At 39.2% G+C, this 27,543-nt stretch overlaps 1 protein-coding gene across 1 annotated transcript in view; it reads right to left on the bottom strand.

The window, feature by feature from the left end:
• The window catches only part of THSD7A (thrombospondin type 1 domain containing 7A), a 451,937-nt gene that overhangs the window by 6,360 nt on the left and 418,034 nt on the right, over positions 1–27,543 (bottom strand). The window contains exons 23-30 of the mRNA XM_067562127.1: positions 27,402–27,517; positions 22,259–22,376; positions 15,753–15,898; positions 13,551–13,725; positions 10,861–11,034; positions 6,374–6,469; positions 3,166–3,248; positions 2,563–2,773 (exon numbers count right to left, since the gene is read on the bottom strand). Of these exons, the coding sequence (XP_067418228.1) occupies positions 2,563–2,773; positions 3,166–3,248; positions 6,374–6,469; positions 10,861–11,034; positions 13,551–13,725; positions 15,753–15,898; positions 22,259–22,376; positions 27,402–27,517 (1,119 nt within the window). The remainder of the gene's footprint in view (positions 1–2,562; positions 2,774–3,165; positions 3,249–6,373; positions 6,470–10,860; positions 11,035–13,550; positions 13,726–15,752; positions 15,899–22,258; positions 22,377–27,401; positions 27,518–27,543) is intronic.

Genomic DNA, 27,543 nt, shown 5'->3' with positions numbered 1-27,543 from the left:
TGCTCTAAATAAACCTTTCATAACCAGGGGTTTCTATTCTGTAGATTCGAAGTGTTCATAACACACTGTCCCTGTTTGACTTTGGGGAAACTTTGCAACTCCTGAAATGTGAAGATGGAACCTGACCCAGCAAAGATTCCATGATCTGCTGAGCCCCAAGATGGCTTTCAGAAAAGGCCAGCGGGAAGGAATTATTTATTCACATTTCCTTTCTAAAAATAGGGTTTGGGTTTGAAGTGGTCTGACATGGGGACTTATTTTTTCTGAGCTAGATCACCTGCCCCAACAGCAAATATAATATTTGAAACAAGTTCCTATGCAATAGGCTGACTAGAACATATACTCATATGAATTTTCTTGTCAATGTACACACAATACCTCCTAATCAGATTTGCATGAATTATTTTATGCACAAAGGGTCAAAAATTGTGCCTTGACTACATCCCCAGTACTGTCACTAGGATGGTATAGAGTGTAATGTCTGTTAGGGCAAAACATGCCCTTGGAGGGTAGAAAAGACCACACTCTATTCATATGGCTTTTTTTCCAGTATACCAACCAAGTATTGGTGAAATTGTGTGCTTCAAGCCAACCCTTTATAGTGCTTTGATACCTTCATTCAACCAAAACACTATTTAGGTGCCAATTACATTGGCGCTTTTACAGCCTAATAATAATAGATGTAGTCGCATTGAGTTTGCTGCTTAAACTTCACAGTAGCCTTCCCTGCTGCTGCACAGGTAGGTATGCAGGTTTTATACTAACAACCCATGGGCTGGCAGTCATGCAGACTACTTGATTTAGACTAATTAATACAAAAGCATTTTCAGTGGATTAATGTGATGGAGCTAATAAAGTTTAATAACCTGAAGCAATGAAACAACTGATCCATTAAAGATGGACTGAGGCAGTGGATTTGGCCTGACTTTTCCAATATTGGAAGTGAGAGCAATTCAGATTTCATTAAGTGTTTAGTGTCTTCCTTTTCAGGGTTATTTATATTCAGCAAGGTGGTGGATTTTTTGTGAGGGCAGGAGAAGGGCAATTCTTATATTCTTAATTCTTACCATTTCTTATTTTGTTAAGCTGCAGCTAAAGTTCAAATTTTATAATGTTATCTGGAAATTTGCAATAAACTATCTAAGACGATTCTTTTAGAACTGGGCTGGATAATTTTCAGGGATCGGCAAACTGGTTTGGATAACGTAACAATGATCTAAATGTTCAACCAAAATTGAAACTGAACCAAGTAAACCTGAACCTTATTCGGAATTCAAAACATTTGCTTACTTGCCTTTAACTTTTGCTCCCACCTTCCTGGTTTTCACCAGAAGTGGAATTACTGAAACAACATGGGAGACTGTTTCTGTGCTATTAATATTTCACTTGTGGTAACTGGTATTTCCATTTTAGTTGAAATCAGGAAGTACTGGAAATTTTGTAAAATCAGTGTCTTACAAGATTTCCAACTCAATTCTTAGACCAAACGGATACAGTTGAACTTGGACTGAACATCCAAGTTTCTAGACGCTTATTCGAATGGAATTTTCTGTCACTTCTGGCTAAAAACAGCTATTGGTTGAAATTGTACGTCAGCTTTGTTGGAATACGTAGCCATGTGAAAGAATTTCACCAGACATACATACTACCTCGTTCCCTGTAAGTCTAAAGTAAGAAATGTACGATACATAGGAAAGCATGGTTCTTTGATTAAAGTTCTTCTAATGGTGGATCAGTACTTAAAAGTTCTGACGCTTTGGGGCAAGGAATATCTTTTTGTTCTGTTTGTACAGTGCCTAGTGCAGTGGGGTCCTGGTCCATGACAGGGGCTAGGTGGTACTACCACAATACAAATAACAACTACTATACTACTAACAACAACTACTACTACTCTAACTCTGATAAGATCAGGCTAGAAATGTAATTGCATCAGATGAAGACAATCTGTTCACCCAACATGTTTCTATACTTCTCATCACTGTAGCATTTAAGTGGTAACGGAGATACTTCTAGCCAAGATGTTTAAGAACATTATAAGTATAATAAAACTTTCATATGAAAATATGACCTGCTAAAATGTTTACATCTTTTACAAAACCACAACCACACCAGTGGTATCAGTGGGGAAAAAAGGCATCCAGGTCTTTGATTCTGAGAGAGTGGTCCTACCTTCTGACGATTCTGTCAGTCATATTCTTGACCCCTACTAGCCTAATCTGATATCCCACACATGCATCTTTCTATTAAGTGCAGTGAACTGTGACTATTTCCCAGTATTTTCCTTCTACAGTATTTCCTGTTCTACTCACTGGAAAATTTCAAACAAGAAATATCACAGAAGAAAATTCTATCATTTCTGTAATACATGGTTTAAATAAATATACTAATGCAGCAGTGAAGGGTGGGGGTTACTTATGTCTTTTCCTTTTTGTTCAGTCCTTGCAGATGACTGCCTTCTTAAATAAACATTTAATTATTTTTCCTTCCTTGGCATCAGAGCAGCTTAATGCCAAACCCTGTGGCAATACTTAGCATCATTAACTGCTCGTGTAATGACTTCACCTGGCCCGAAAGGCTGCAGAAACCAAGTCCTTCCTCGTCCTGACTGGTTACTGGATGGCTGGGTAGGATTCACAGCTCGACTGGTTTTCACATCTCCTTTTTTGTCCTCCATGGTGGGGATCACTACCACTGGGATGAGTGTGCACTCCTCGAGTGTACCATCAGAGGACATTACTTCAGTGTACCCTTCTTCACAACCGCACGTTCTAGTCTGTAGGGAACAAGTGTTTTACACTGTGTAGCAGAAACACACAGCTCTCTGAGTGCTATAAATCATGACAACATTGATGACTGGAGATGATTGTTTTGATGAGCACTAGCTTGGATGTAGTGGTGTGGGATCTCCTACTGACTCAAAGAGTGCAGTTTAAATATTTAATGGGAAGAGTTAATGATTTGTAGCTGATTTAAAACATTAAACACTAGTGAGAGCTCTGAAAATGCTTCAGTAATCATGACTCAATTGTGTAAAATATTCTGAAAACTACTGAAGAGCTATATACTATTTTTAATATATAAAGGCTTTTAAGCCTTCACTACTTTTGTGTTGTAGTGTACAGTAACAGTACTCAAAAAACCTTGTTCCCATCCAGTGACACATACCTCGCTACAGTGAGAATGGGGTTGACTGCAGGGTGGGTTACATGACCTGTCAACATCTGGTTGGCGCATCACTAAACAGCCCCCTGTAGGACAGAAAATCAGATTTTGACACAATAGCACCTCACCCCCAATGAAATTACTGGCTTCAGCCATGAAATGGTACTTGATACAGCATGTCACAAGTTATCTTTATCACAAGGAATTTTCTTGCCTGTGTGAATTTAGGATGATACTACTGGACCAAAGCAGGAGGATGATAAGCTTTCTTAGTCCTGCATGAATTCTTGGAAACAGAGTACAGCATCTATTACATTTATTTATATTGAACTGCACTTTATAAGAAGGTGCTTTTATTTACCTTTTATTGATTGCTCCAGCCCAGTTAATATTTATGGGTGTGTTTTGGGAAAGGCGTTTTGTTTTTCAGTGGGTAATCATGTTCTTGTATTCATGGCTCTAATTAGTACTTTCATGACAACCGCAGAAACATATGTGATTTTTGTACAGGGTGCTTTCTAGAGGGAAAACATTAAAGCTCATTTTTTTTCTCTGCATATTTTGTCTTAGGCCAAACTGATTTCCCAATTTGTCTTTGGCTATTTGGTTTCCACCACTCCCTTTAATTTTCTAAATGGGAGGGGGTGAGGGGAGAAGGGGGTTACTGTGTATTTGGTGTTCCTGTGCCTGTTATAAAGCTACCCCTTCCTAAAGCTGTTACAGTACAAGTTTTCTGTGACAGTAACATAAATATTGAGCCCTTTGACTCCAAAAGCTCAGTTTTTCCAATCTTTTGATCTTAATGGAAATCTTCACTTTTATTGCTACAGGCTTATGTATAGTGCAGCGTTGTTATTGTTATGGACCAATACACACCATCAGGCTTTCATTATCATTTCAGCCACAAACTTTTGACTTTATTCTGACTAAATGGCTATTATACAGTGTCCGTCTGTCCTGAAAAAGAGGGAGGTCTACCAACCAGTTTAAAATTTTTACACTTAGAGGCCACCCATTGCAACCTGCTTGTGCTATGCCCCACATCTCCCAAAGTAATTACACCCTTATACTGGTGTGAAATGATGATGAAATCCTGATAAGTGAATATGATCACTCTCACAGAATATGCAGTTAGATGAAGTTATATGTAGCTGTGTGTTAACAGGAGGGCTGATGATGAACAAAGGAAACCCTGCTAGTTGCCATAAGAAATTTTGCCCACCCGTAGGGAATAAACTGTCACACTGTGGTGTGCCAGGCACATGCCTGAAAGCACCCATGCAACAAGGTATCAGTCATCCAGGAAGCTGCAGAAGGAAAGAACTGCCTCATCACCCATTTCAATGTGAATTAATGAATCTGTGAAAACACCACCTTAAATTAATAAAAACAAACATACTGAGACAGAATAAATGACATCTGAGTAAATAAATACAAATGGAAATATAATTTACCACAGAACATTTGAATATATCTGAATAAAAATAAACTATTTCAGATCCCACCAAGCAATAAGGCAGCTGCAAAGAAATACAGCATTCTCCGCTACCGATTAATCCCAGGCCACGTTCTGTCCTTACAACAACATATGCAATCCTTCTGAAATCAAGGGCGGAGGAGGGCAGTGTCTGTATCTGATGGCAGATTTGATCTCAAAGAGATCCATGGATGGTACTGTAAAGAATACCTAACACTCTGAAAATATACGTGGTGAGCCTAAGAGTTCACCTCAGTCTTGTATATTCAGTGCAGAAAGGCTTGCTCTGAGGAAAGTACTTAAGCATGTTCTGAAATCCCATTGGTTAACTGGACTCAAGTTCTTTGGTTCATCAGGGCCAGGAGCCCATATAAGATTTGATTTAGAGCTGGGTGGAGAAAAATAATTCTATTTTGGAACAAAGCTTTCTAACTATAAGGATAGTTAAGTACAGGACTAGGATACCAAGGAAGGTTGTGGAATCTCCTCGTTGGAGGTGTTTTAGAACAGGTTAGACAGACAACTGTGAGGTATGGCGTAGGTCCTGCCTCCGTGCAGGAGGATGAACTAGATGATCTTTTGAGGTCCCGTCTAGCCCTACATTTCTATGATAAAACCCAAAACATTTAGAAAATCTCTGTGAAAGGGAACACAGCCCTGGCACCAAGACACTCTACCCAGCAGGTGGCCCTGGAGCCATGGACCCTGGAAGCCCTGCAGTTCCTGATTCCAAGGCAGGCCACAGTTGCTGACCTGCAAGCCTGGCTGGCAGGAAACCAGGCTGGTAATCATCATTAATGCCAAAATAAACCATTATTTAGTTTAAATTTGACTGATTTTGATTAAAAAGAATAAGATGTCCCCCTCCGCCCTCCACTCCTCAGAAGCTTCATTTACCACTCCCAAATGGTTTCAATTTTACAAAGTACTTTATAAGTATCCAAGAATACCAGTGAATGCTATAAATTAAGGAAAAATGTAAACGACCAAATTATTGAGATTAAAAATGGCATGAGCCTAGCAGCTGCTAACACCATTTTGTATGGCTTTGTAATATGCATACAGACTGGGCCTGCAGTATCTAGTGTGAAGATGATACATTTTAATATTTTTACAAATGCCAATTAACACTTTGCCTCCAAAGGATTATTACAGCATCTTGTGGTGATAATACATGGATTAAAGTTCCAATGACATGAGAGACAGTAACAGTTACTTCGGAGTCATTAAGGTCTGTCGTGTCAATAATCCATGAATTAACATTCCATTCGTATGTGCTCAATTGATTGTCATTGACACTGATCATGTGCTTAGGAAATTATGTAAATAATTTAAAAAATACATAATATAAGACTAAGTAAAGCTATGAATCTGATGTACTCACATAAAGAAAACATACTACATTTTTCTTCAAGTTAGAGGCCTCAGAGCCTTTCTTAATTTACCCTTTTGTATCTGTGCATTACACTACAAATAGCAAAATACACACAGTGATGTTTCTTCTACTACTTTAGTATCTTGGCATAAAATAATTAATTAAAGCCGTTAATTTAAGTCATCGGCCTTATGTCAGACTCTTAATATTATTTTAACATCTGATACATAATTAACCTGTCTCTCGTTGTGTGTGCATGCAGATGTATATATTAAACACACACACACACACATTGCATGCATTCATATTATACATGGTCTGATTGAGTTCTATGTAAGAAAAATAAAAATAATAGTTACCTGTAACATTTAAACCATCTGATCTTTGGCACCATACTGTCCGAGAAGATCCCTTCCATGGACTAGCCATCCACTTATATTCATAACACTGACCATCTGCACATAAAGCATTGACACTAACAGAAATACTGTACAAAGCTCTGGGAAAATGCAATGTTACCTAGCATTGACAGACTTGTCTATCAGCAGATCAGATATGTAAATAAAACTACAATCCAGAAAAAACAAATAGCATGTTATTATATGCAACTCTTATTTTTATACAGTTTTGGAGACAGTTAAAATAAAACAATATGTCTGAAACCATTGTAACTGTTATCCTTTCTCTCTGTTTTCATATTGAATAGTTATCTCTACTGCAATAATTTCTATCCACAGAAGAATTATTTAGCATTATAAAACTGTATTGGTTCTATTCTTGCATAATTTCTATTAATGCTAATGAGAGTTACATGAGTGTAAAGCAGAAATAGACGACAGACATATGACTGTGTCCTGATTATTTAGGGCCACTGTAGTTATACAGGGGCATTTTAGCAACCAACCAGGTGTCCAAGCCACTACCACTTAATGGAATGGACTATCAATTATACTGCTTACTGCTTTTAGCCATTTTCAGGCTTTTGCAGGAACTTAGCATAACTAGGCAAACTGGGAGAGGGGTGTAGTAGACAGTGAACACGTGAAATAAGCTTGGCTCTATGCATTCTCTCTCTGAATATGGTGGGACAGATGTCTGTGATAAACAGGAAGTCTGGATATATTTTAGAACTGCAGATGACAGAACAAGGAGCAACGGTCTCAAACTGCAGTGGGGAAGATCTAGGTTGGACATTAGGAAAATGTTTTTCACTAGGAGGGTGGTGATGCACTGGAATGGGTTACCTAGAGAGGTGGTGGAATCTCCATCTTTGGAGGTTTTTAAACTGCGGCTTGACAAAACCTTCACTGGGATTATTTAGCTGGGCTTAGTACTGCTTTGAGCAGGGGGTTGGACTAGATGACCTTCTGAGGTCCCTTCCAACTCTATGATTCTATGATATTCCTGATGAGCAGAGGTTTATGCCAGAGTCCTTGAAGGAGTGAAGCAACTTATCTGTTTTCTCACTGAACAGGTCATTGCCTTCAAAAGAGGAGTCTTCTACCTCCTTGAGGAATCCTGAAGACTGAAACCAAGAAGCCCGACCTATAACCACTGCAAGGTTGCCAGGGACCAGGAAGTCATGGCCACTACATCAAGTGACACCTGGAGCAATGATCTGGCAATCAGTTTCCCTTCATCCAGGATGGCCTAGAATTGGGGTCTACATTCCTGTGGCAGTTTATTCTGGCAACTTACTGTAATGAATCAAGTCATATTTGAACATTAGTGCTTGGTAATTCGCTATGCGGAACAGTAGGCCGGTTGATGAAAAGTTCTTTCTGCTGACGAGATCTAGTCTCTTTGCATTTTTGTGTGAAGGGGTGTATCTAGGCTGAGATAGCCTATTTCACTCCATGACCACCTGAACTACTAGAGAGTTCCAGCTAGGCTGGGAAAACAAATATTCTGCCCTCCTGGTGGGAAAAAAATAATTTTTCTCAGTCCTATTCAGGGTCAGGGCACAGGTAGCCAGTGTGTGCCAAATTGTCTAAGGATATTACTACACAGTCTGCAGCAGCAAGCCTCCCAGTCCAGGTCGACAGACTAGGACTTACACTAAAAATAGGTAGGTAAATGTTGTGGTTCAGGCTGGAGTTCAGGCTCTGAAGCCCACCCACTGCTCTAGGCCTCAGAGCTTGAGCTCCAGCCCTAGCTGCAACTTTAGCGCTATCTACACGGCTATTTTTAGCATGGTAGTGCAAATCTGAGTCTGTCCACCAGGGCTGCCATATAATGTGTTGATGCCCTTGTAGTGGGCTCCAGTATGGCCTCATTGATAGGGAATGCCACCCCAGGAGCAGCTGTAGCTGAAGAATATCCAGTAGTCTATGAGTAGGATCTTGAACCTCTGAGTGGGATCTGAAGAGTTTCTGAAATTGTCCTCAAGAAGTCCTGATGCTGCCTATAATCATCCAGGGGCAAGAGGGAGGCTGATGTAACTGCCTCATCTGGAGAGGAAAAAGAAAGCAGTACTGGCTGTTCCGGCTTCACGAAGTGCTCTGGGAAGGTCTGAGGGTTCTCTCTGGGAGGTGATCTTTGTTGAGAGTGATGCTCAGGATCCTTGTTGTCTGGGGCCCATAAGTATGGATCCTAGGAGGAAGGCCCCATGGCAGGTGCCATTGGACTGTAGCCAAATAGCATGGGTTATGAGGACGTGGAGGTATCCAGAAGGCTCTGGAAGCTCTGTCTGAGCTGATGTCTTGTATCTGAACTGTCAGAGGAACCAATGGTACTTCTTCCTGATCTTCTGAAGAGTAGGAGTCGTGTGTCTTGTGTGAGTCTGGATGGACGCAGGAACTAACAAATAGTGCACCAATGGTGTCAGAGCATCCACGGCATGGCTGGTGCTTGTGACTGGTAAACGATGTGCCAATGGTATACAGATGTCTGTCGCTAGGATTGGATCTGAAAGGAATGGTGATTTGGGATTGGTGTAAATTGCCAGATACTCGAAAAGGGCACATCAAGACCTAGCAGGAGGAGAGCTGGCAGGAGTCTTGGGTTTAGACAGATCTGCTGGTGCAAGTTTGGGTATGATTGCCTTCTTATGGTGTGGTGCCATCAGTCCTGAGGGTGAAGGCTTCCTTCTGTCCCTGTGTGGTGCAGGTATCAATCCTGCCTCTTTCACAGACAATTTTTGAGCAGTGGTAGCTTTCAGTACTGTCAGTACCAGCCCATGCGCCCGGTGAGTTCTGGACTTAGCTGTCCTGGGGCCCAGAGTCTCACTTGGCGTTGAGGGTAGAAAAGCAGTCCTTTTCTTGGAGCACTTATTGGGCAACTTGTTCCTCTTTTTAGGACAGTGTTTATCTTTACCCTTATGATGCCTCCATTTAGTTGAGTCCTTGGGCTCGCTAGAGGAGTCCAAGCTAGAGTGCCAGCTTCGGAGGGACATCACCTGGAGTCTCAGTCTGGTGAGGTGAGGAGCAGGATGGTCCAGGATCAGCCTGGGGCCTCAGGGAGAGTTCCATTAAATGTCTGCAGAGCCTGAGCTCCCGAGACTGCCTAGTACATGGGGAAAGGAGTGGTGAATATCACACTTCACAGCTCTCATGAGGGTACACTAATTGTGAAGACCCGGGGACACCACAGACAGGGCTTGAAGCCTGGAATCTTGGACATACTAGGTGCTCTGAACTGTGAGGAACGCACCCCAAAATCCAAACTATCTATGTAAACTAACTAAAGCTAACTATCTATGAAAAACTATTTAGAAAGCCGAAGTCTGAGCAGGAACGCTGGAACGGGTACAGACACAGCAGGTTCTGTCCCAGACTGCAAGCAGCAAAGGAACTGGTGAGGTGATGGTCTGCGCTGCTCCTTATACCCTCAGTTTAAACCATTAGGAGGAGTAGGGTGCATGTGTGGACCAACAGACACTGCTTTTGAAGAATCTTCTGGTTTCAGATGCATGGAGAGTATGTGTACCCACAGCTTGTAGGCATAGGGACTTGTACTCAAACAAAATCTGATTTTTTTGGTCCTCTGTCAGTTTTGAAAAGTCGAAAAAAAATGTTGTTTCATGTGAAACAAAACATTTAGGTCAACACAAAACAAAATATTTCCATTTGCTTTCAAGCTTTTTAATTTTTTTTTATAAAATTGAAGGAAATTTTGATATGAAAAGTTGTTTTGGCTTGAAAAATCAAACATTTCATTTAAATGTTTTAAAAATGTTTGGCAAATTTGGCAGAATTCATTAAATGTTTCAGTTAACCTGAATCTGCATTTTTTATCAAAATTTGTCCAGCTCTTCTCAGATTCAGACTTCCCACCTCTGCCTCAGACTTCCTGTGTGACCTTGGATATGTCACTTAATCTTTCTATTCCTCTTTGTGTTCCCATTACTCATGTGTAATACTTCCTTTCTCTCTCCTTTGTCTGTTTTGACTGATGGCTCTATGGGCAGGGCATGACTCTTGTTATGAATGTGTACAGCACCAAGCACAGTTGGGACCCAATTGGTGTTATTGTCAGATAATTAATAATGAAAACACATAATAGTACAAACAGAATAAGAGAATATAGTGAATTTTGGTTTTGTCACTTTTGTTAAACATCAAGACAGAAATACTATTTGTTAATAAATTTTGCTATAGATGAAAGTCAGCAATTGAGGAAAAAGATTAATGACATTTTGAAAAAAATATTACCATGAAATTTAAAAATGGACTCTAGAATTAAAATAGATTTGGGAAATTTTAGATGAAATTAAAAAGCAGCTGTCCATACAATTATTAACATTTGCAATATTTTTCAACCTCAGAACCAAAATTTGGCAAAGAAAAAGTCAGATGCATCTTACATTAAAATAGTGGTCACCTAATTTCTGTGTTTTGATACTCACCATTACATGATCGCGTTTCCAAAGCCTGTTCTGGACAGAGGTGTTGGTTCTCTAATTCCTGAATGATCACTGCCCGGGATCGCACTTGTATCCCTCCAAAGCCAAGATCTTCTCCATTAACACAGGTCAGCTGACAAAGGCTCCATTCTGACCACTCTTTCAAGTAACAATCACCTATCCAACAGCAATGATGTAACAAAGCTGATACAAGGGGAGTTCTGAATACTAACTGTAAGAGCCATAGAAAGTTCTGATCCAAATCATACCTTTCAACTCTCCATGATTAATTACTAAAGAACAGTTCTAATTTTAGATCCATACATACCTTCATCCTATGAAAGCTGTCATCTATATTTAAATTTCTGTACAAAATAAATGATTGTTCAAGGAAACTGAAGTGATACAAAAACCTATTTATGCCAAAGCAGTCCAAGCAACTGCAGTATTTTCATAACATTACTAAGTTGTTTCATTTTCATTCTCTGACTAAAATTGCATTCAATCTTTGGGCTTCCATATGTGGAAAGGCACTGTATGTTGTTCTCCTGCCTAATTTTCCACATTATCTTCATGATCAATTTCACTTTCTATAAGCTTAGGAGACCAATAATATATATATTAGGGAAGTAGAGTGGAAAAAGCCTTTACTGTGAGGAACTTTCCTTCTAAGGAATGAGAATGGCACAGGTGATCCAAAATATCTTCTCCGACTCTAAGTTCTATGATAATAGGAATCTATACAGTATTATTTTATGGTTCAAGACTAAGGAATAAAATCACACTAACCAACATTAATCTGTACAACAGCCTGGAGACTAAGAAAGTCTTTTAAGAAAGTCTGAAGCATGGTGTAAAAATAATTTTGTTAATACTAGTGTGTAGAAAATTAAAACACAAAACAACTCATAAAAGAGCCTCTTAAGCTTTAATTATTTCAGCAAAAAGAACATTAAAAATTCATGTAACCTTACATTATGCTGACGACAAATATAATAAGCACCATGTTGACCGGATGCCTAATTAATGAAGGAGTTTTATTTGCTGACATTAAGAAATCATGTAAAGAAATGAATTATTGAAGAACTAATGTATGTATAATAGGAGAGCAAGAAGTGATTTTTGGAAACCTTCGTTAGAGTGTATCATTAGCACATCCCCAGAGGGTAGTTATTCTCCTTGGCTAAACGTGAGGTTGCTCAACCAAAGGTCGTTCAGCAAAATTTAGAGGCTGAGCAATGAACAGCCATGTTTCTTAAATTCAGCAAAAGAAATAAATTACAAAATGGAGTATCTTATACCACTTTATTCTTCTGATTTTCTATTAGAAAGCAGAACTGTGTATTTGGGAAACCATAGCCGTGTCTACTCTGTATTGACATTAAAGATCCCATGAGACTTTTAGTAAGAGTAGTGATGTCCTTGGTCAAAATCTCTCCCTTTCCCATTATTGAGTGGAGTGCTCTATATCAGTCGTCTGCTTGTTCTCATTCAAGTGAATGGGACTTTTGCTGATGGTTTCAAACTCATTGTTTGTGAAGTGGTTCAGGATTCTTTGGAATGAAAAGTGCTATGTCAATGAAATAACTAATTGCACTTTTAGATGAGTGCAAAATGTAGCTATATCTCTTATAACTCAAACAGCTCAACAGATTTCTAGAAAACTGCACCTTTGGACTGTGGCTAGGACACTCTAAATTTCAGTCCAGAAGGAATGGATTTGAGAGAGCTGTGAAGGAATGAATATACAGGCTTGGTATGGAATGGCTAGTTGTGATGAGACTTGTTCTGGCACAGAGAACAGGAAATCTATAGCTGAAATTTCTTGGGAATTGAAGGAGCAAATCAATACTTCTAAAAATACAGTACTAATTACTTTATTAACAACAGTGACATTATTCCCTCCTCTCTTTTTGGAACTTACAGACAAGTTTTTAATTTTCAGCAAAACCTTTGCAATTCATCTTTAACAGCTGTTATGGCCTCCTCTTCTTAATCCTTCTTAGTATGGGGTCACAGATCTGACAAACCACAACAGCTCCTTTAGATACAGTCTGTTGGGTCAGTGTGACTTGCACATGTGTTGCAAGTGGAGGGACTAAGAACTACCACATTTTCTCAGTAATCAAAACATTCCTTTGCTCCCAGCATGATCTTATTTAAACAAGCACTAAACCTCCTTGGTCTATTTCCTCAACCCCATTAAAAAGCAAACAGAAGTATTAGACACTGATTCAATTTCATGAAAAAAGCTGTTCATATGCTTAAAAAAACATTTACAAAGCAAACCCTCTATTTTTTGGACAGTCTATTTTCTATTATTTAAATATCCATTAAATGGATTCTTCTCATATTAAATTAACACTTTGTTTCTTGTGGGGTTACATAACATTTATAATTTTTGTGCCAATTGTTCAAAAGTAAAATTCCTACTCGGGTAGTCTATGCCAAAACATTACTTTTAAAACATTTATAAATGTATATGCTCCTTTCCCTAGTCACTGTTTTATTAGGGTCACAAAGTACGTTCACTATTGTGAAACTACTGATGAAAAGTAATTCCTTCAGTTCAATAAGTGAATGTGGGAAAGACTCCACAACATGTGGCTAATCATCTTTTTTCTTTGTACCAAGGTCATCTCAGGTTGACCAATCTTGAAATGCAATAAGATTTATCTGAACAAGTTTGTTACCTGGACAAGGAAGTGTACAGGTTTCCTCAAGTACCATCTTCTTATTGCCATCAACAAGAGGCTCAATTTCTCCACAGAATTCCTCATCTACTATTTTGCCAACATCTTCAGTGGATCCATCATAGACCACACATGAAATGTTCCTGACTCTCGTCCCCTCTCCACACTGAGCATCCTGGAAAGGGAGGAGATGCACAAATGTTGGAGAGAAAAAAAAAGTCTTCATTGACTAAAACAAAGCTAATCTTGCATTCTGATTATTGTTACTTTATTTTATGATGATGGCTTAAAAATAATGCCAAATTTAAGTCTTGTAGCATTCAGTGCTTCAGAAAGGGAAAGACACCTAAATCACTTCTATATGGAAGCACAATGGATGTCATTAAAAGAACAATCAATATTTGCCCAATTATTTCAATTGAAATAATAATAATAATTAATCAGAGAGCTATTAGAATTATTTAAAACAGCAGTCCCTACAAGGAATAACCCCCAGCAGTATGACTTAGACACACACAACAAAATGAAATTAATCAGCCAGGAAACTGAAACAAGATAAAAATACCTTTCCTCTCTGGGACGAAATACACCCGTGTTCACACCCTACACACTACTGTAATAAGCTTTGTACAAGATATGCCTTCTGAGGTATCATCTGAAAACTCGTAACTTGCTGAGTAGTGATATCATGGTATAATGTCTGAAGCAGCTTTATGCATAAAGTTATAAATTTCCCCTGTATGATGTTAAAATACATATTCAGACTCATGTAGCATGAAACTGGTCAAACAGACCTGTCTTCAACAAAGGAGTGTATGCTTGTCTTAATTTGCCTTTAAGCAATAAACAGAGTTATCAAGGAGAAAGGGGGATAGGAAAAAACATACAGCTTACACAGGTGAAAAAGCCCATCAGAGAACATCCTTTCTCCAGCAGATGACCTGTCTCCTGATTCTCAGCTATAAATGGTTTACAAAGAGGGACTAAAAACTATAAAAAGAAGGGGAAAATACCCCAGGACACCCCTTTCTCTCTCTCTCTGCCCATCTCATTCTCTGTATCTCAGAAGACAAAGGACACAGCCATTGGACTCTAGGGGAGGAGTGCCAGCCTGAAGAGTTTAGTCAGTAATGCTGCTAGAAGCACGTGGTAAGAAATTTTGATTGACTCTAATATAGTTTGTTAAGTTAGGCACTAGAAAGTATTTTATCTTTATTCTTGTGACCATTTCTGACTTTTATGCCTCATTATTTGTACTCATTTAAAATCTCTTACTTTGTAGTTAATAAACTTGTTTTATTGTTTTATATAGTCCACTGTGTTTAATTTAATGTGTCTGGGTAACTATTTAAGACAACAGGTTAGTGTATATTATTCCCTTAAAGAAATAATAAAAATAATATATTTGGACTGTCCAGGAGAGGGCTGGACAGTACAAGACATGCATTTCTGAGGAAAAATCCAGGACTGGGAGCATGTTGGGGTCACCCTGTAGTATAACCGAGGCTGGTGAAAGCAGGAGTGTATTCCAAGTGTGGCTGGCAAACTGCAATTACACACAGACACTGAGGGCATGGCTTGCATGCTGGAAGGTTGTTTGTGAGCAGCCCGGGGGGAGCTACTTCAGCAAGACATTGTAAAACACCCAAGGCTGCAGGGCAAATGTGACACAGCTGCCTCACCCCCAGTCTGGATTGTACACTGGCATGTTACACTCACCCACAAAACCCCCATCAGTGCCCTTCCCAACTCCTAGCAAAAAGATGACACTCAATTATTCATACTAGAAAGTGCCAGAGCTACAATGCCCTCACAGAGAATGCTCTGCTGGGACCCTCCTTTTCAGAACCAGGAAGCTACAGTTTGAGCATTTATACTAACTAAAATTGTGAAAGTATCGTAAGTGAAAACTTTCTGGACTCAGTATTCTCTAAGATAGGCTGGTTCCAAACCACTTAAGTTACTACAGAGTTATATCTCAGATTCCAGAGTTCTCCTCTGTACTTAGAATAGGAATAACTAGAGTGAACTGTAGTACCTGTTAGCATATGGAGTCTAACAGCAACAACAACTTTGTATGCCCTTGAATTTGGAGATTTGAATAAAATGGCTAAACCATTTTGTAAGTTACAGATGTACATATCACAAATATCCCTGGATGCAGTGAACAGAATCATTTCAAATCTCTATTGCAGCATTTACCTCAACTTTGCATTCAGCCCAATGGCCATACTGCCATCGATAACAAGGTTTTACCGGGCAGGGTTTGAATTGCTCTATCTGAGAAGGACATGGTCTCCCATCACCCTGGAAAGGTTGATTTACTGTTCTTCTTCGTATCATCTTTCCTTTGAAAGAGAGAGAGAAAGAGTGATATAAGCAACTTTGAGGTGGTCATATGTATTCATTAATCAAGATGGTTCTGTTTCACTCTGTGACAAGCTTTATGTTAGCATTATTCTTACCTAATACAGTGGACTGCACAGCAGGCCTACTGTGACCTGTTTGATGTGTGGATTGTAAATTCTCTGAGGTAGGTACTTTCTTTTTTGTTATTTGTGCATACTGTGCATAGCACAATGAGATCCTTGATTAGGGAATCAAGATGCTACTATAATATACATAAATAATACTTTTCTAGTTGAGATGCATGGGGGAAAAACGGACACCATTTCCTGAGCTGGTGTTTTGTTCTTGGCATCCCTGTTGAGAGATGAATTTTGGCTCTGCCCTCTTCTGGAGTTTTGCTGCTAAGAGGGAATGATATGGGTATCTAGCCCACAAAATTTTTCTTCCATTAAATTTAGAAACACTTATCAGATTCACAAGATGCTGGTTGTCTATAATCAGAAAGCAGAGGGAACTTGCCACTTATCTTCTCTGTCTCCCTGGCTTTATTATAATGGAGAATTTTCAAGGGACAGAGGATATTTGACCCAGACCTAAAGAAAATTAAAATAAGTTTAAGTGACATCAATCTTCTGTTCAGCAAAGGGTGACACACTACCCAGACCTGTTAGAGGACCAGATTCTGTTTCAAGCAGTTATATAATGGAATGAAGAAGAGATTTTGTGTTTAGTCATCCTTTTGGGTGATTCTATTTCTTTCCTCTTAGGTGAATATCAGGCTATTACTGAGACAGATGATAAAGTGAAGCCACAAGAAAATTTTTATGTGCAGTGTAATGGTAGCTAGTAGCCCATCTAAATATAGTGGCTTCCAAATAATTCCATTAAACCCACATTTTCATGGGGTTTTAATTTCAATGCAAATAAATATATGCACTGAGCCAAAATGTGTCGTACTGTAAAAACCCAAGTAAACAACCACCAAGCAAAAAGAGTACACTAAAAATTAAGTACCCAATATATTCAGATTTATAATATCCTGAAATGCATTACATGACCTACTTTCATAATCTCATAAAATTAAATTGGCCGTCTCAGTCCATCTATCTGTTTATTTTTAATTAGATTTGTTATTATGAATTTGGAGTTAAGTGCCCTTAACTATTGAGAAACAAATCTTGCTCCCAGAGTAACTAGACTATGCTATGAACTGCAGCAAACCTTCCCACCCAGGCCACAAAGTGGGAGCAGAGCTGCATAATTAAGTTTCTATGGAAATACCAATTGATCAGAATGAAATGTTTACTCAAATCTAGTACAAACTTGATGAAACCTTTGTCAAACACTGCTTTCCCCCTTGCTAGGGGATAGTGGGGCCATGCATCAGGGTGCTCTGCCTTCCCACATCGCCCCTAGTTCTGGGGGATCAAGAAGCACAGCACTGGAGTGCTCTGCCTCCCCCTAGCTCCTGGGATGGGCAGCACCTCTCTAGCTCTCAGACCTGGTTGCAGGGTTGGGAAGGTCAGAGGGAGTCAGAACAGCTGTGCTCTCTGCCTGTCTGGTAGCTGGGCTGCAATCCTCTTGTCAACTTCAGTGACTCTGACAAGAGTCTTCCCTGAACGCAGCTGGGAAGTCGATAAAACCCATTTCAGCTCTTCCAAAATGTAATTTTTCTTTTAAATCCCTTTCTCTGAACATTTTTGGGGTTTTGATATTTTGTCCCACTTCAGGAAAAAGCTTTTTCTAAACCTCAACAATTTTTGCAGAAAGGGAACCCTCTTTTTGAGCCTTTCTGCTTCTGTGTCCACTGTAAGTAGGTGGAAAGAGGGTTGGTCAAGTGGATCCTCATAGTTGTGGATCCATAGATCCTGCAGTTGGAGCACCACAAAAAAAAAGAAAGTGAACTCTGCCCTTGGGGTAATGAGTTGAAAAGCCAGCCAAGAACAGCACAGAATGTAATTGTTATGTGCAAAACCACTTCAAAAGCGTACTGGCCTACCTTAGCGTGGATGGAAGAAGAGCTAATTAGCCTGCTGCATTCTAAGCGTTGTTACTATATGAAAATTTACCTAAAATTAATGTTATTTCAGTACAGAATGAGTCTTCCCTCCCCCCATCCAAATCAACTTCCTGTCTGTTAGCAGGAAAATGGCAACATCCAATAGATATATTTAGGAATTTCAACATCCATAAAACACACTAAAACTTCAAGAGGTATTTTAAAATACTATTGCTATTTTTAATACATTTTGGGAGTACAGTTACAAACACTGTGTATGTTTGCATTTCAAGCTGGGGATGTGATTCCCAACTTGAGGAGACACACTCAGATTAGCTCTCAATGAGCTAGCACACTACAATATATGGTGTAGCTGCGGTGGCATGGGTGGCAGGGACACTAGCTGCCTTGAATATGGGCATATGGTGTCTGACAGGTATGTAAGCAGGGTGGCTAGCCCCTCATGCCACTTGTGTTGTCATGACTACACTCTATTTTAGCCCCCTAGCTTGATCAGAGCTAGAATGGATATGTTTTCTTGGGCTCAAAGTGTTTAAAAGGGAAACAGTGAAATTCCTCTAGACACCAATGATCACATTTTCAGCAGAGCTCAGCAACCAATAGCTCTCCCTCAGAGCAATGGGAGCTGCTGGGCACTCAGCACTTTTTAAAATTTGACCACTCCATTTAGGAGTCTACATGGCAGCTGAGCTCTTGTAAATGGGCATATGGTGTCTGACAGGTATGTAAGCAGGGTGGCTAGCCCCTCATGCCACTTGTGTTGTCATGACTACACTCTATTTTAGCCCCCTAGCTTGATCAGAGCTAGAATGGATATGTTTTCTTGGGCTCAAAGTGTTTAAAAGGGAAACAGTGAAATTCCTCTAGACACCAATGATCACATTTTCAGCAGAGCTCAGCAACCAATAGCTCTCCCTCAGAGCAATGGGAGCTGCTGGGCACTCAGCACTTTTTAAAATTTGACCACTCCATTTAGGAGTCTACATGGCAGCTGAGCTCTTGTAAATGGGCATATGGTGTCTGACAGGTATGTAAGCAGGGTGGCTAGCCCCTCATGCCACTTGTGTTGTCATGACTACACTCTATTTTAGCCCCCTAGCTTGATCAGAGCTAGAATGGATATGTTTTCTTGGGCTCAAAGTGTTTAAAAGGGAAACAGTGAAATTCCTCTAGACACCAATGATCACATTTTCAGCAGAGCTCAGCAACCAATAGCTCTCCCTCAGAGCAATGGGAGCTGCTGGGCACTCAGCACTTTTTAAAATTTGACCACTCCATTTAGGAGTCTACATGGCAGCTGAGCTCTTGTAAATCTGGTCTCTGTCTCTAACTCATTCTGTTTGTGTCTTAGTCAGTGGTTCGCAACCTGTGGCCTAATCAACACACAGCTGCAGCCCATGTGACAACCTCAGGGCCATAGAGGTAGTATATATATTATGTGGATGCGGCGCACAGAGAGCTGAATACGCGGCCCACAATGAAAAATAGGTTGAGAACCACTTAAGAAATGAAGAACTCTCCAAGCACTTCTACTGCAAATCCTACAATTTATATATGATGAGCTCAGACACTATGGTGACTAGCACCATTGAAATGCCTTCAGATAATGAAATACCACAGTAGCAAATCATTAACTATGTTGTTAGGAAAAAATCTTCATAATGTTAATCATATTTTTTTTATACTTACATTATAAGCTCTTTAGGACACAAACCATATTTTTGTTATATGTTTGTACAGCGCCTAGCACAATGGGGTTCTGATCCCTGGTTGGGCATCTAGGTGCTACCTCAATGCAAATAAACATCATCAACAACAACAACAATTTCTCCCTAGTACTAACATACCACTGATCTACATACTGCAATATTCAGACATGAATGGAAGAAGCATAGTTTAAATTATTCCCCTAGTTTTTTACTTTTTTTCTTTTAATACTGGCTATTTGCATTTCCAATATGCAAGGAAGTAACTAATTTAGGTGTTAAAATTTGTCCTCATCTTCCCAAAATTGTTTCTATAAATATGGACTACATATGAAAAGAAATTTCCAAGGATGTAGAGGGGGGGTCTCCTCCCACTATCCTTACTGGGGAGAATAGAAATAGCCAAAATGAATATCTGCCCAAGAATGACTTATATCATTAGCATACTGCCTTTCAAGGTCTCTTCCTTGCTCTTTCCTCAAATAAATAGGCTTATGATGCAAATTATATGGGATAAAAATGGCCTTTCTTGTCACACAAGACCCTTAAAAAATCCTGAGTAACCAAATTTGTTCCTATATTATCTAGTATACCTAATGCATCTTATTGTAAGGTGGGTCCTCTCCTGTAGCTCTGTATAGATACCTGAGATCAAAGAAAGTTTAGCTATGCCATTTAGTTCCCTTTCTTCTTTTATATAATTTAAGATACTCACACCCCTAAGGAAAAATCCAATCTTTGCAACTACACGAGGCTTCCTGCAATGTGTTAAGATGATTACAGCATCTGATCTTACTAATGCTTCTCTTGTACCACTATGGGATAACCCTTCCCTCTGGATCAAGGCCAACTCCATGCTTAAGATAATTTGGATAGAAAAAAGATTAACAAAAGTTGACAATATAACACAAGACGATAGGCTGTCCTCCTTCGATTACGGGTGTAACAAATATCAGTTACTTTACTGATTCACAGTTCCTTCTTTCAGCGGCTATGCTCAAGGATTCATGCAAGGATAGGGGACAATTGGTCTGTTTCAACTCTCTCACCTCTAGAAGAACATGTTAAGAAACATGGAAACAAAAGTCACCTTGTAGGAATTACTCAGAGGTAGTTTACTGCTTTGCATTCCCCTCTTAATCTCAGGCTCAAAGAAAAATGGGGAAAGAATTTAGCCTTACTATAACAACAGAAATCCAAGAGGATATCTGGCTTAATGTGAAAGATACTTCAAGTTCTTTATCCTTGTGATTCTTCCAGAAAAAGATACTACTACTGGACTCCAAAGTGTTTGATTAAGACTAGATTGGCACTAAACAGTTAATGTTGGAGATGCAAACAGCCACATGCCAAAACTTTCACACATCCTCTATACCTGTCAAAAATGGACGTGATCTGGACTGCCATAGTCGGTGCTCTCTCAAAAACTTTTAAGTGTTGCTACCTTTCTTTCTTCAGGTTTGTGTATTTTAGGGGTGCTGGATGAATTGATATTACCAGTTAACATTAAGAAATGGATGCAGTAACTATCTTAGTGGCCAAAAGAGATATTCTGAGAAAAATGGAAATCTGCAATTCCTCCCTCACACACACAGACTGGCTTAGTGAGCTCTCTACCACTCCATTAATGGAAAAAATGACATTGTCTAATAGAAACAGTTGAAAAAAACATGAGCATGTCTGGTCCCACATGAAACTATTGCATAGTTTTGCAGTTTAGTATACATTAGTCCCCAGTACTCATAGATTATGTTCTCACTTATTTACCTATTTAGTCACTTTAATAATTGATGCCCTGCATGACTGCTCTGGATTCAGGTTTGTTTGGTTTTGTTTTGTTTTCCAGGTTTTACAAATAATACACATTGAATTTTGTTATTTACAGGTTATTTTTTTCTTGTGCATGTATTTATATATGTTTTGTTTTGTTATGTCTTTTTATTCTATATAAAAACAATAAAAATAAATTTAAAAAGTACTGGCCATTTGAAAGCAAAAGCTTCTCTTCTGTGTATAAAAAAGAGTAAGTGTGTGATGACATTATGGTGGGTTAAGTATGATGATTTAGCTATTCTTATCTCAATAATATTAATGAGAGCTGTAAAGCTAAATCTCCCATTTTTGGGACATGAACATGTCCCCATCTATGTCTAATATGCCCAGTATGGTCAATCTCTTCTGGCAAAGTCATGTATCATTTGTCATATTTCATTTCTATTTATTGAGTCAGAAACATTTTATTCAGTGTGGGCCAAATCCTCTTCAAGTTAACCATGGATAGCCTCAATGAAGTCTACTATTTGTCAATTCCATGCTTAAGATAATTTGGATAGAAAAAGGATTAACAAAAAATTAACAATATAACACAAGATGGTAGGTAGGCTGTCCTCCTTCAATTACATATGTAAAACAACAGCTACTCACAGTTCCTTCTTTCAGTTAACCATGTATAGCCTCAATGAAGCCTACCATTTGCCTGAGAAAGGTAAACCAGATTTAAGCCCCCTATCATTCTCTCTCTAATCAACTACTCTTCAAATTCCTGGCAGACTGATATTAGTTGTGTCTGATTTAAAAAAAAAAAAAAAAGAAAAAAGCTCAGCCCTGAAGATATTCCAGGAACAGTAACTAACCAGTAAGACCACATGTTTGAGAACACTCAGACCATGGAGACCAGTCAGAAAGCTGACAGTTCACAGGACATTCCACCACACAGGAGGTATTCATCTGCCACGTCTTCTCCAAGCCAAGCTGAAAGAGGAGAGACAATTGTCAGCATGTGAAGTATGTCTGTCCCACTAGCCTAGCCTAGCCTAGCCTAGCCTATACCACTGAGAATAGGGTGAATTTGAGATGATCACAATTGATTAAAGATTTAATAATTATTAAAGAGGAAGAAAAATCTAAAATATATTGGCCTCACTTAGGGTCCCAATTCAGGACACAACTTAAGTTTGTGATTAACATTGAAGCAAATGCTTAAATTCCATTTTCTTCAGTGGTATTTAAGCATGTGCTTAAACACACTTCAGAAACAGGGCCGAAAGATGGAGGAATACAGTTCTGTAATTTTAGACTGGCCAAAATTAAAAGAATAAGGAAGTAGTATTATGCATCTACTAAATAGAAAGAAAGAGAAAGAAAAAGAAAGACAGAGAATTAAGGGTAGATAGTACACTAGTGCTATTCAGCTCAAATTCACCAGCTGCAGTAGCTGAACCATAGATTCCTTCCTTAGAAACGGAGCTGAAGAGGATGCTTTCTGTTCTGAATGGGTACTTATGTTGAAATTAGTATTATGTGGTTGCCCTGACCCATTTCCTTTCCTGGGAGAAAGGAGGCAGACTTTGGATACCCAAAATGACAGTATATAGCAATAGGGATAATGAAAAAGATAACAGAACTATTCTTATGGCTATAGTAACCCCAGCATCCCGCAAAGCTCCAACATTAGTGAAAGGGACAGGTCTATTATAGGGAGCAGATGTGGAATCTGATAGGAAATCATATCAATAGCAAACAGGTCTGCAACTTCCAGTTGTGACAGGTTCTTTTCTCTATTGGCACTATGTAGTGGACTTTTCCTTCTGAATTTTATCTATGGCTTTCGGCTCCAGATCCAAAAAGGGATTTAAGAGCCTAAATACCTTTGAGGATCTGGACCTTGGTGACTGAATCCAGAAGGCTGCAGATCTATCCATCTGAATCTACATGGTTAAAAAAGATAGACAATCTCTTTCTGAGATACCTGGGCAATTTGAAACTTATTAGAATAATGACTGCAAAGGTTAAGAACATAAAATGGAAATAAAAACACTTTCCCACTCAAACCTAGCACAGAACAGTGACTAGGACCATTAACGAGCACTTGATGAATATACGGCACATACGGTAGTTTTCTGACCCTGATATACTGGCAGCGCTAGACTTACATTTGCAGTGTCACTTCCGGAGACAAATGAGGTAGGAGACCTCTGTTCTGTTTTAGGGATCAACCAATGAATTCCTGGTTTTTCTCTGTTGTACAGTGTAACCTTGATTATCTGAAGCTCTCAGGAGACACCTGAAACCTTTTGATAATCAGGAGTTTGGATAAGCAGGAAACCAGCCAAAAGGCTTTGAAGTCTGCACTCAGGGTCAGCTCTTCTGAGCACAGACTTCAAAGTCCGCTGAGCTGATTCTATGCAATTACAGAGAGCTGTCTGGCTTTCCCAAGGCTAGCCTGCTCAGCAGGACTTCAGCAGCTGGAGGAAGAGAAGTCCCAGAGGGAAGCAAAGGGTGAACAGGAGAGAGCTGGAGCTCAGATTAAGTGCTGGCTGGTTTCTCCAAGACTTGTGTGCTGAAAAGCTGCCGAGCCAGCTTTGGGGAAGCCAAATAGATCTTTGTAATAAGGAGTATAACTCTCTCCTATTTATCCATTGTTCCCCTCTCTTCTCTCTGGTAGAAGAACTCCTTCTGAGCTTCCTGGCCCCAGAAACTTTGGCTAGCTAAGCATTTGGAAAAATATTCAAACTTCCCTTATCTAGAAATCCCAATGGACATGGCCCTATGTTGGATAACAGGTGGTTTCTGATTAGTGCTTTTCAAATACTAAAGTTGTATTGAATATGTAAAAATGAAGCATTCTGTACTTTTGGCAGTTCCTGGCAGAGGGCAGCAGACTGCCAGACAAGCGTTCTCTGCAAACTGTGTTACTTTGTGTCCATAGAGACACACTTGCAAATCTGCAAGTATATTTGGTATTCAACAAGAGATCTGTGTTCACCCTCAGCTGGAGATTTATCATGTAAGGCTGACCAACAGAGTGTGTACCAATAAAGTAGTGATGCTTGCTGTCCAGTACAGACAAAATGTTTGTCTCCAGATTCTTCTAATTTGTAAATGCAAGTAAAGGAGTAACAATAAAATCACAGGTATTTGCAAGGGGGTGGGAATTAGGTGATTTGAATTTTAAAGAGCCTGAGAAAACAGCAGGAAGAGTTCTGTGATTGTTAATTTTACGGCAGGCAGAGACCAAGTGATCCACTACTAATGTTCCCTGAGAGTTTACACAGAAATATTTGACTTGAAAATAAACTCTGGAAATTGATTTATCCTGGCAGTAATCAGGATGATTGGATAACTTCTTAAGCTGATTGACTGAAACTAATGTGAAATCATATAGATCACATTAAGACAGTAGCCACATTTAGCTTTGGTTTAGCATTAGGTTGGAATTTTAGAATTTTACTATGCATAAGCGTGCATCTGGATATAATGATGACAACTCTGCAGAGTGTAAGATAAGGTTTTATTGTTCTCTTGGATAATGTAATTATAGGTAGCTATAACATTTTGGCTGATGGTATTTCTACTTATTAAGAATTCAGAATAGGGTTGGTTATTTGATCTCTCTTCTCTGCATCAACCTTAAGTAAAAACAATGACAGAGTTACCAATTTTTATGTATCTGTAAATAAACTTAGAATGAGTGCTGTATAACTAATGAGTCTGTAATATTATTCAGACACAGACATCTGTCTGTCTGTTATGCACCATGACACTGTATATACTTAAAGGGGATGAGATTAAAAAGGGTTTGCACTACAGTGCATATAGTATACAAATATACAGGAGAATACTTTTAAATCGATTTAGGAGAAAAGTGCATAGTACATACAAAAGTTTGTAATTTCTTAAATCCCACTTTTTCTGATGACATGGACGTTCACAGGGTTCACTTTCACTCCCCCAGTATGAAAGGTCTTGTAAGATACCAACAGCTTGGCTTTCTTGTTAATCAGGTAAACCAGTTTTACCCTGCAGTTATTGGATTAGTCATTGACCTTGTTTTGCCACTTCTTGCATCCATAAAATGTAACAAATAGAAGGGCTTGAATGGTAAGACTGTTAGTGGATCAGGGCTTTGTATATGCAGACTGTGAATATTCTCTGTGGTCTTGAATTAAAAGCCTAGTGGACAATTGTATGCTGTCTCCCCAAAGTAGGACTGTACTGCTGCAGTCACTGGTAAACTGGTGGTGTGGTTGCCAGGACTTCAGGCTAGCTAGCCTCTCAAAGCAAGAAGTTTTTGAAATGGTTGTTCATCTCCCTCTATTGCCCTCACTGTCTGATTGGCCAAATACCCACCTCTTAATAAGGGGAAAGCTGCTCAAGGCTTCTGCAATGAGATCTCCATTTACAAAGTAACAATAATTTGCCCTGTATGCTGCTCAAACTCACAGTTTGTAGATCCATAATAGATGACTAATATATTGATGGAATGAACTACTCCAGCTTTATGCTGAAAGAAATCCATTGTTACTGATTGTTTCACGAAAGGCATTCATTCAGTTGAAATGTTCATGTGGACAGACCTATAACTTATACCATGCCTCATTATATAATAATCAATTCGGTAGTCTTCTAAAAAATAACCTGAGCACCAAATTCTGTCTAGTAATGCACACACACATCTCCTGTTAACTCTGGTGGGATTTGCTGGCAGACATCCAAGGGCTGATTTTCCCCTGGAGACTTTAAAATGTAAATTGTCAGATTAATATGCCTGGTCATGTCCCAAGACCCATGTGCAGTGGAAAATGTGTGTGTTCAGAAAAGAGGACATGTTAACTGCCTCCACTGCAGCAGCCTTTGCTCAGAATCTGTGGGTTCAGGGTTCCACACATTGAGTGAGTTGGGAGAGAAGTGGGCAGGTCAGGAGAGACACAAATAGCACGCCTGCCCCTTCCAGCCCTGTGGAATTTCTCTCTCAGATGGAACGCTGCCTAGCATGTATTACCTTTTCATGGCTCCCTCCATCATTGACAACCCTCCCTTCCTTAAAGAGAAGTCCTTAACAGCAGCAGCCAGCAAGGAAAGTTCATTGAAGGAGGTGTCTGAAGAGGTTAACACTGAGCTATTTTGGAGGATACACGGTCTCTGCAGAGGTGACCCTTGTTTCCTGCTTCTCCCAGAGCTTACAGGTGGTTTCGTGTCTGTTCTGTTAGGGGGTTGAAGCAAGCTCAGCCACTTTCCATTGGAATAACTGGGGAGATTTCTCTGTATTGCAAACCTTGGTGTATTCTTTCCCATAGTCCTTCATGGTATAATCTCCAAAGCACCAATCATTATTAGATACAGTCTCCTTTAACAGACCCATGATATGCCCAAAACAATAGTACTATCTGTCTTGAGCAGTCATTTAAAGACAGATTCAGAAACAATTACATAAAATTAAAGTGATCCATCTGCTGAATATTATTTTTTCTTTGAACAGGCTTATGTAAGAAGTTCCATTTCCTTGTTAATGCTGCAAATTTTTCATACCATTTGGATGCTTCTTATCTTGCACAGCTGGGTTCAAGAAGCTAGGGCTCAGCCTGGCTGCAGAATGGCACATGACACATGTTTAACAACACTCTGAATAAATGATTGATATCGGCAGCTGTCCAAGGTACTACACAGAAATCACATCAAATTAGAATGGTGATTTGCATTCTGATTAAGATCTATTACCTTTATTCACCATGATTACTTATTGTTCCTAAATAATTTCCTTCAGGATATAATAATTAGCATCCCTTTGTGGATGCACACAAGTTACCAGAGGAAATTTTATGAAGAAATCACAGGTAATGACACAGTTTCATTTCAAGGGGTACTTAACAATCCATGAATAACGTTGAGAAACATCTGTCGGCGATGGGTTACATGCAGCACAGGTTAGCTAGCTCAGCATGAATTAAAACAATTAGGAAAGAGTTTACTCACAAATAGAAAAGAGAACCCACTCACCTCTTCACAATACTTCAGGTCAACTGATTTGCCATCACTGCGAACACAATCTAGCATTCTTGTTTTGATGCCATTACCACAGACAGCCTTCTCGCTGAGCTGACACGTACTCCAATCTGGAAATAAAGGAGTTCGTCAGGAC

This window comes from Emydura macquarii, unplaced genomic scaffold (genome assembly GCF_026122565.2).
Source record: "Emydura macquarii macquarii isolate MOO-44397 ecotype Brisbane River unplaced genomic scaffold, CSIRO-AGI_Emac_v2 contig_2422, whole genome shotgun sequence".
Classification (NCBI taxonomy): Eukaryota; Metazoa; Chordata; order Testudines; family Chelidae; genus Emydura; species Emydura macquarii.
This window is presented reverse-complemented; position numbering and strand designations above follow the sequence as displayed.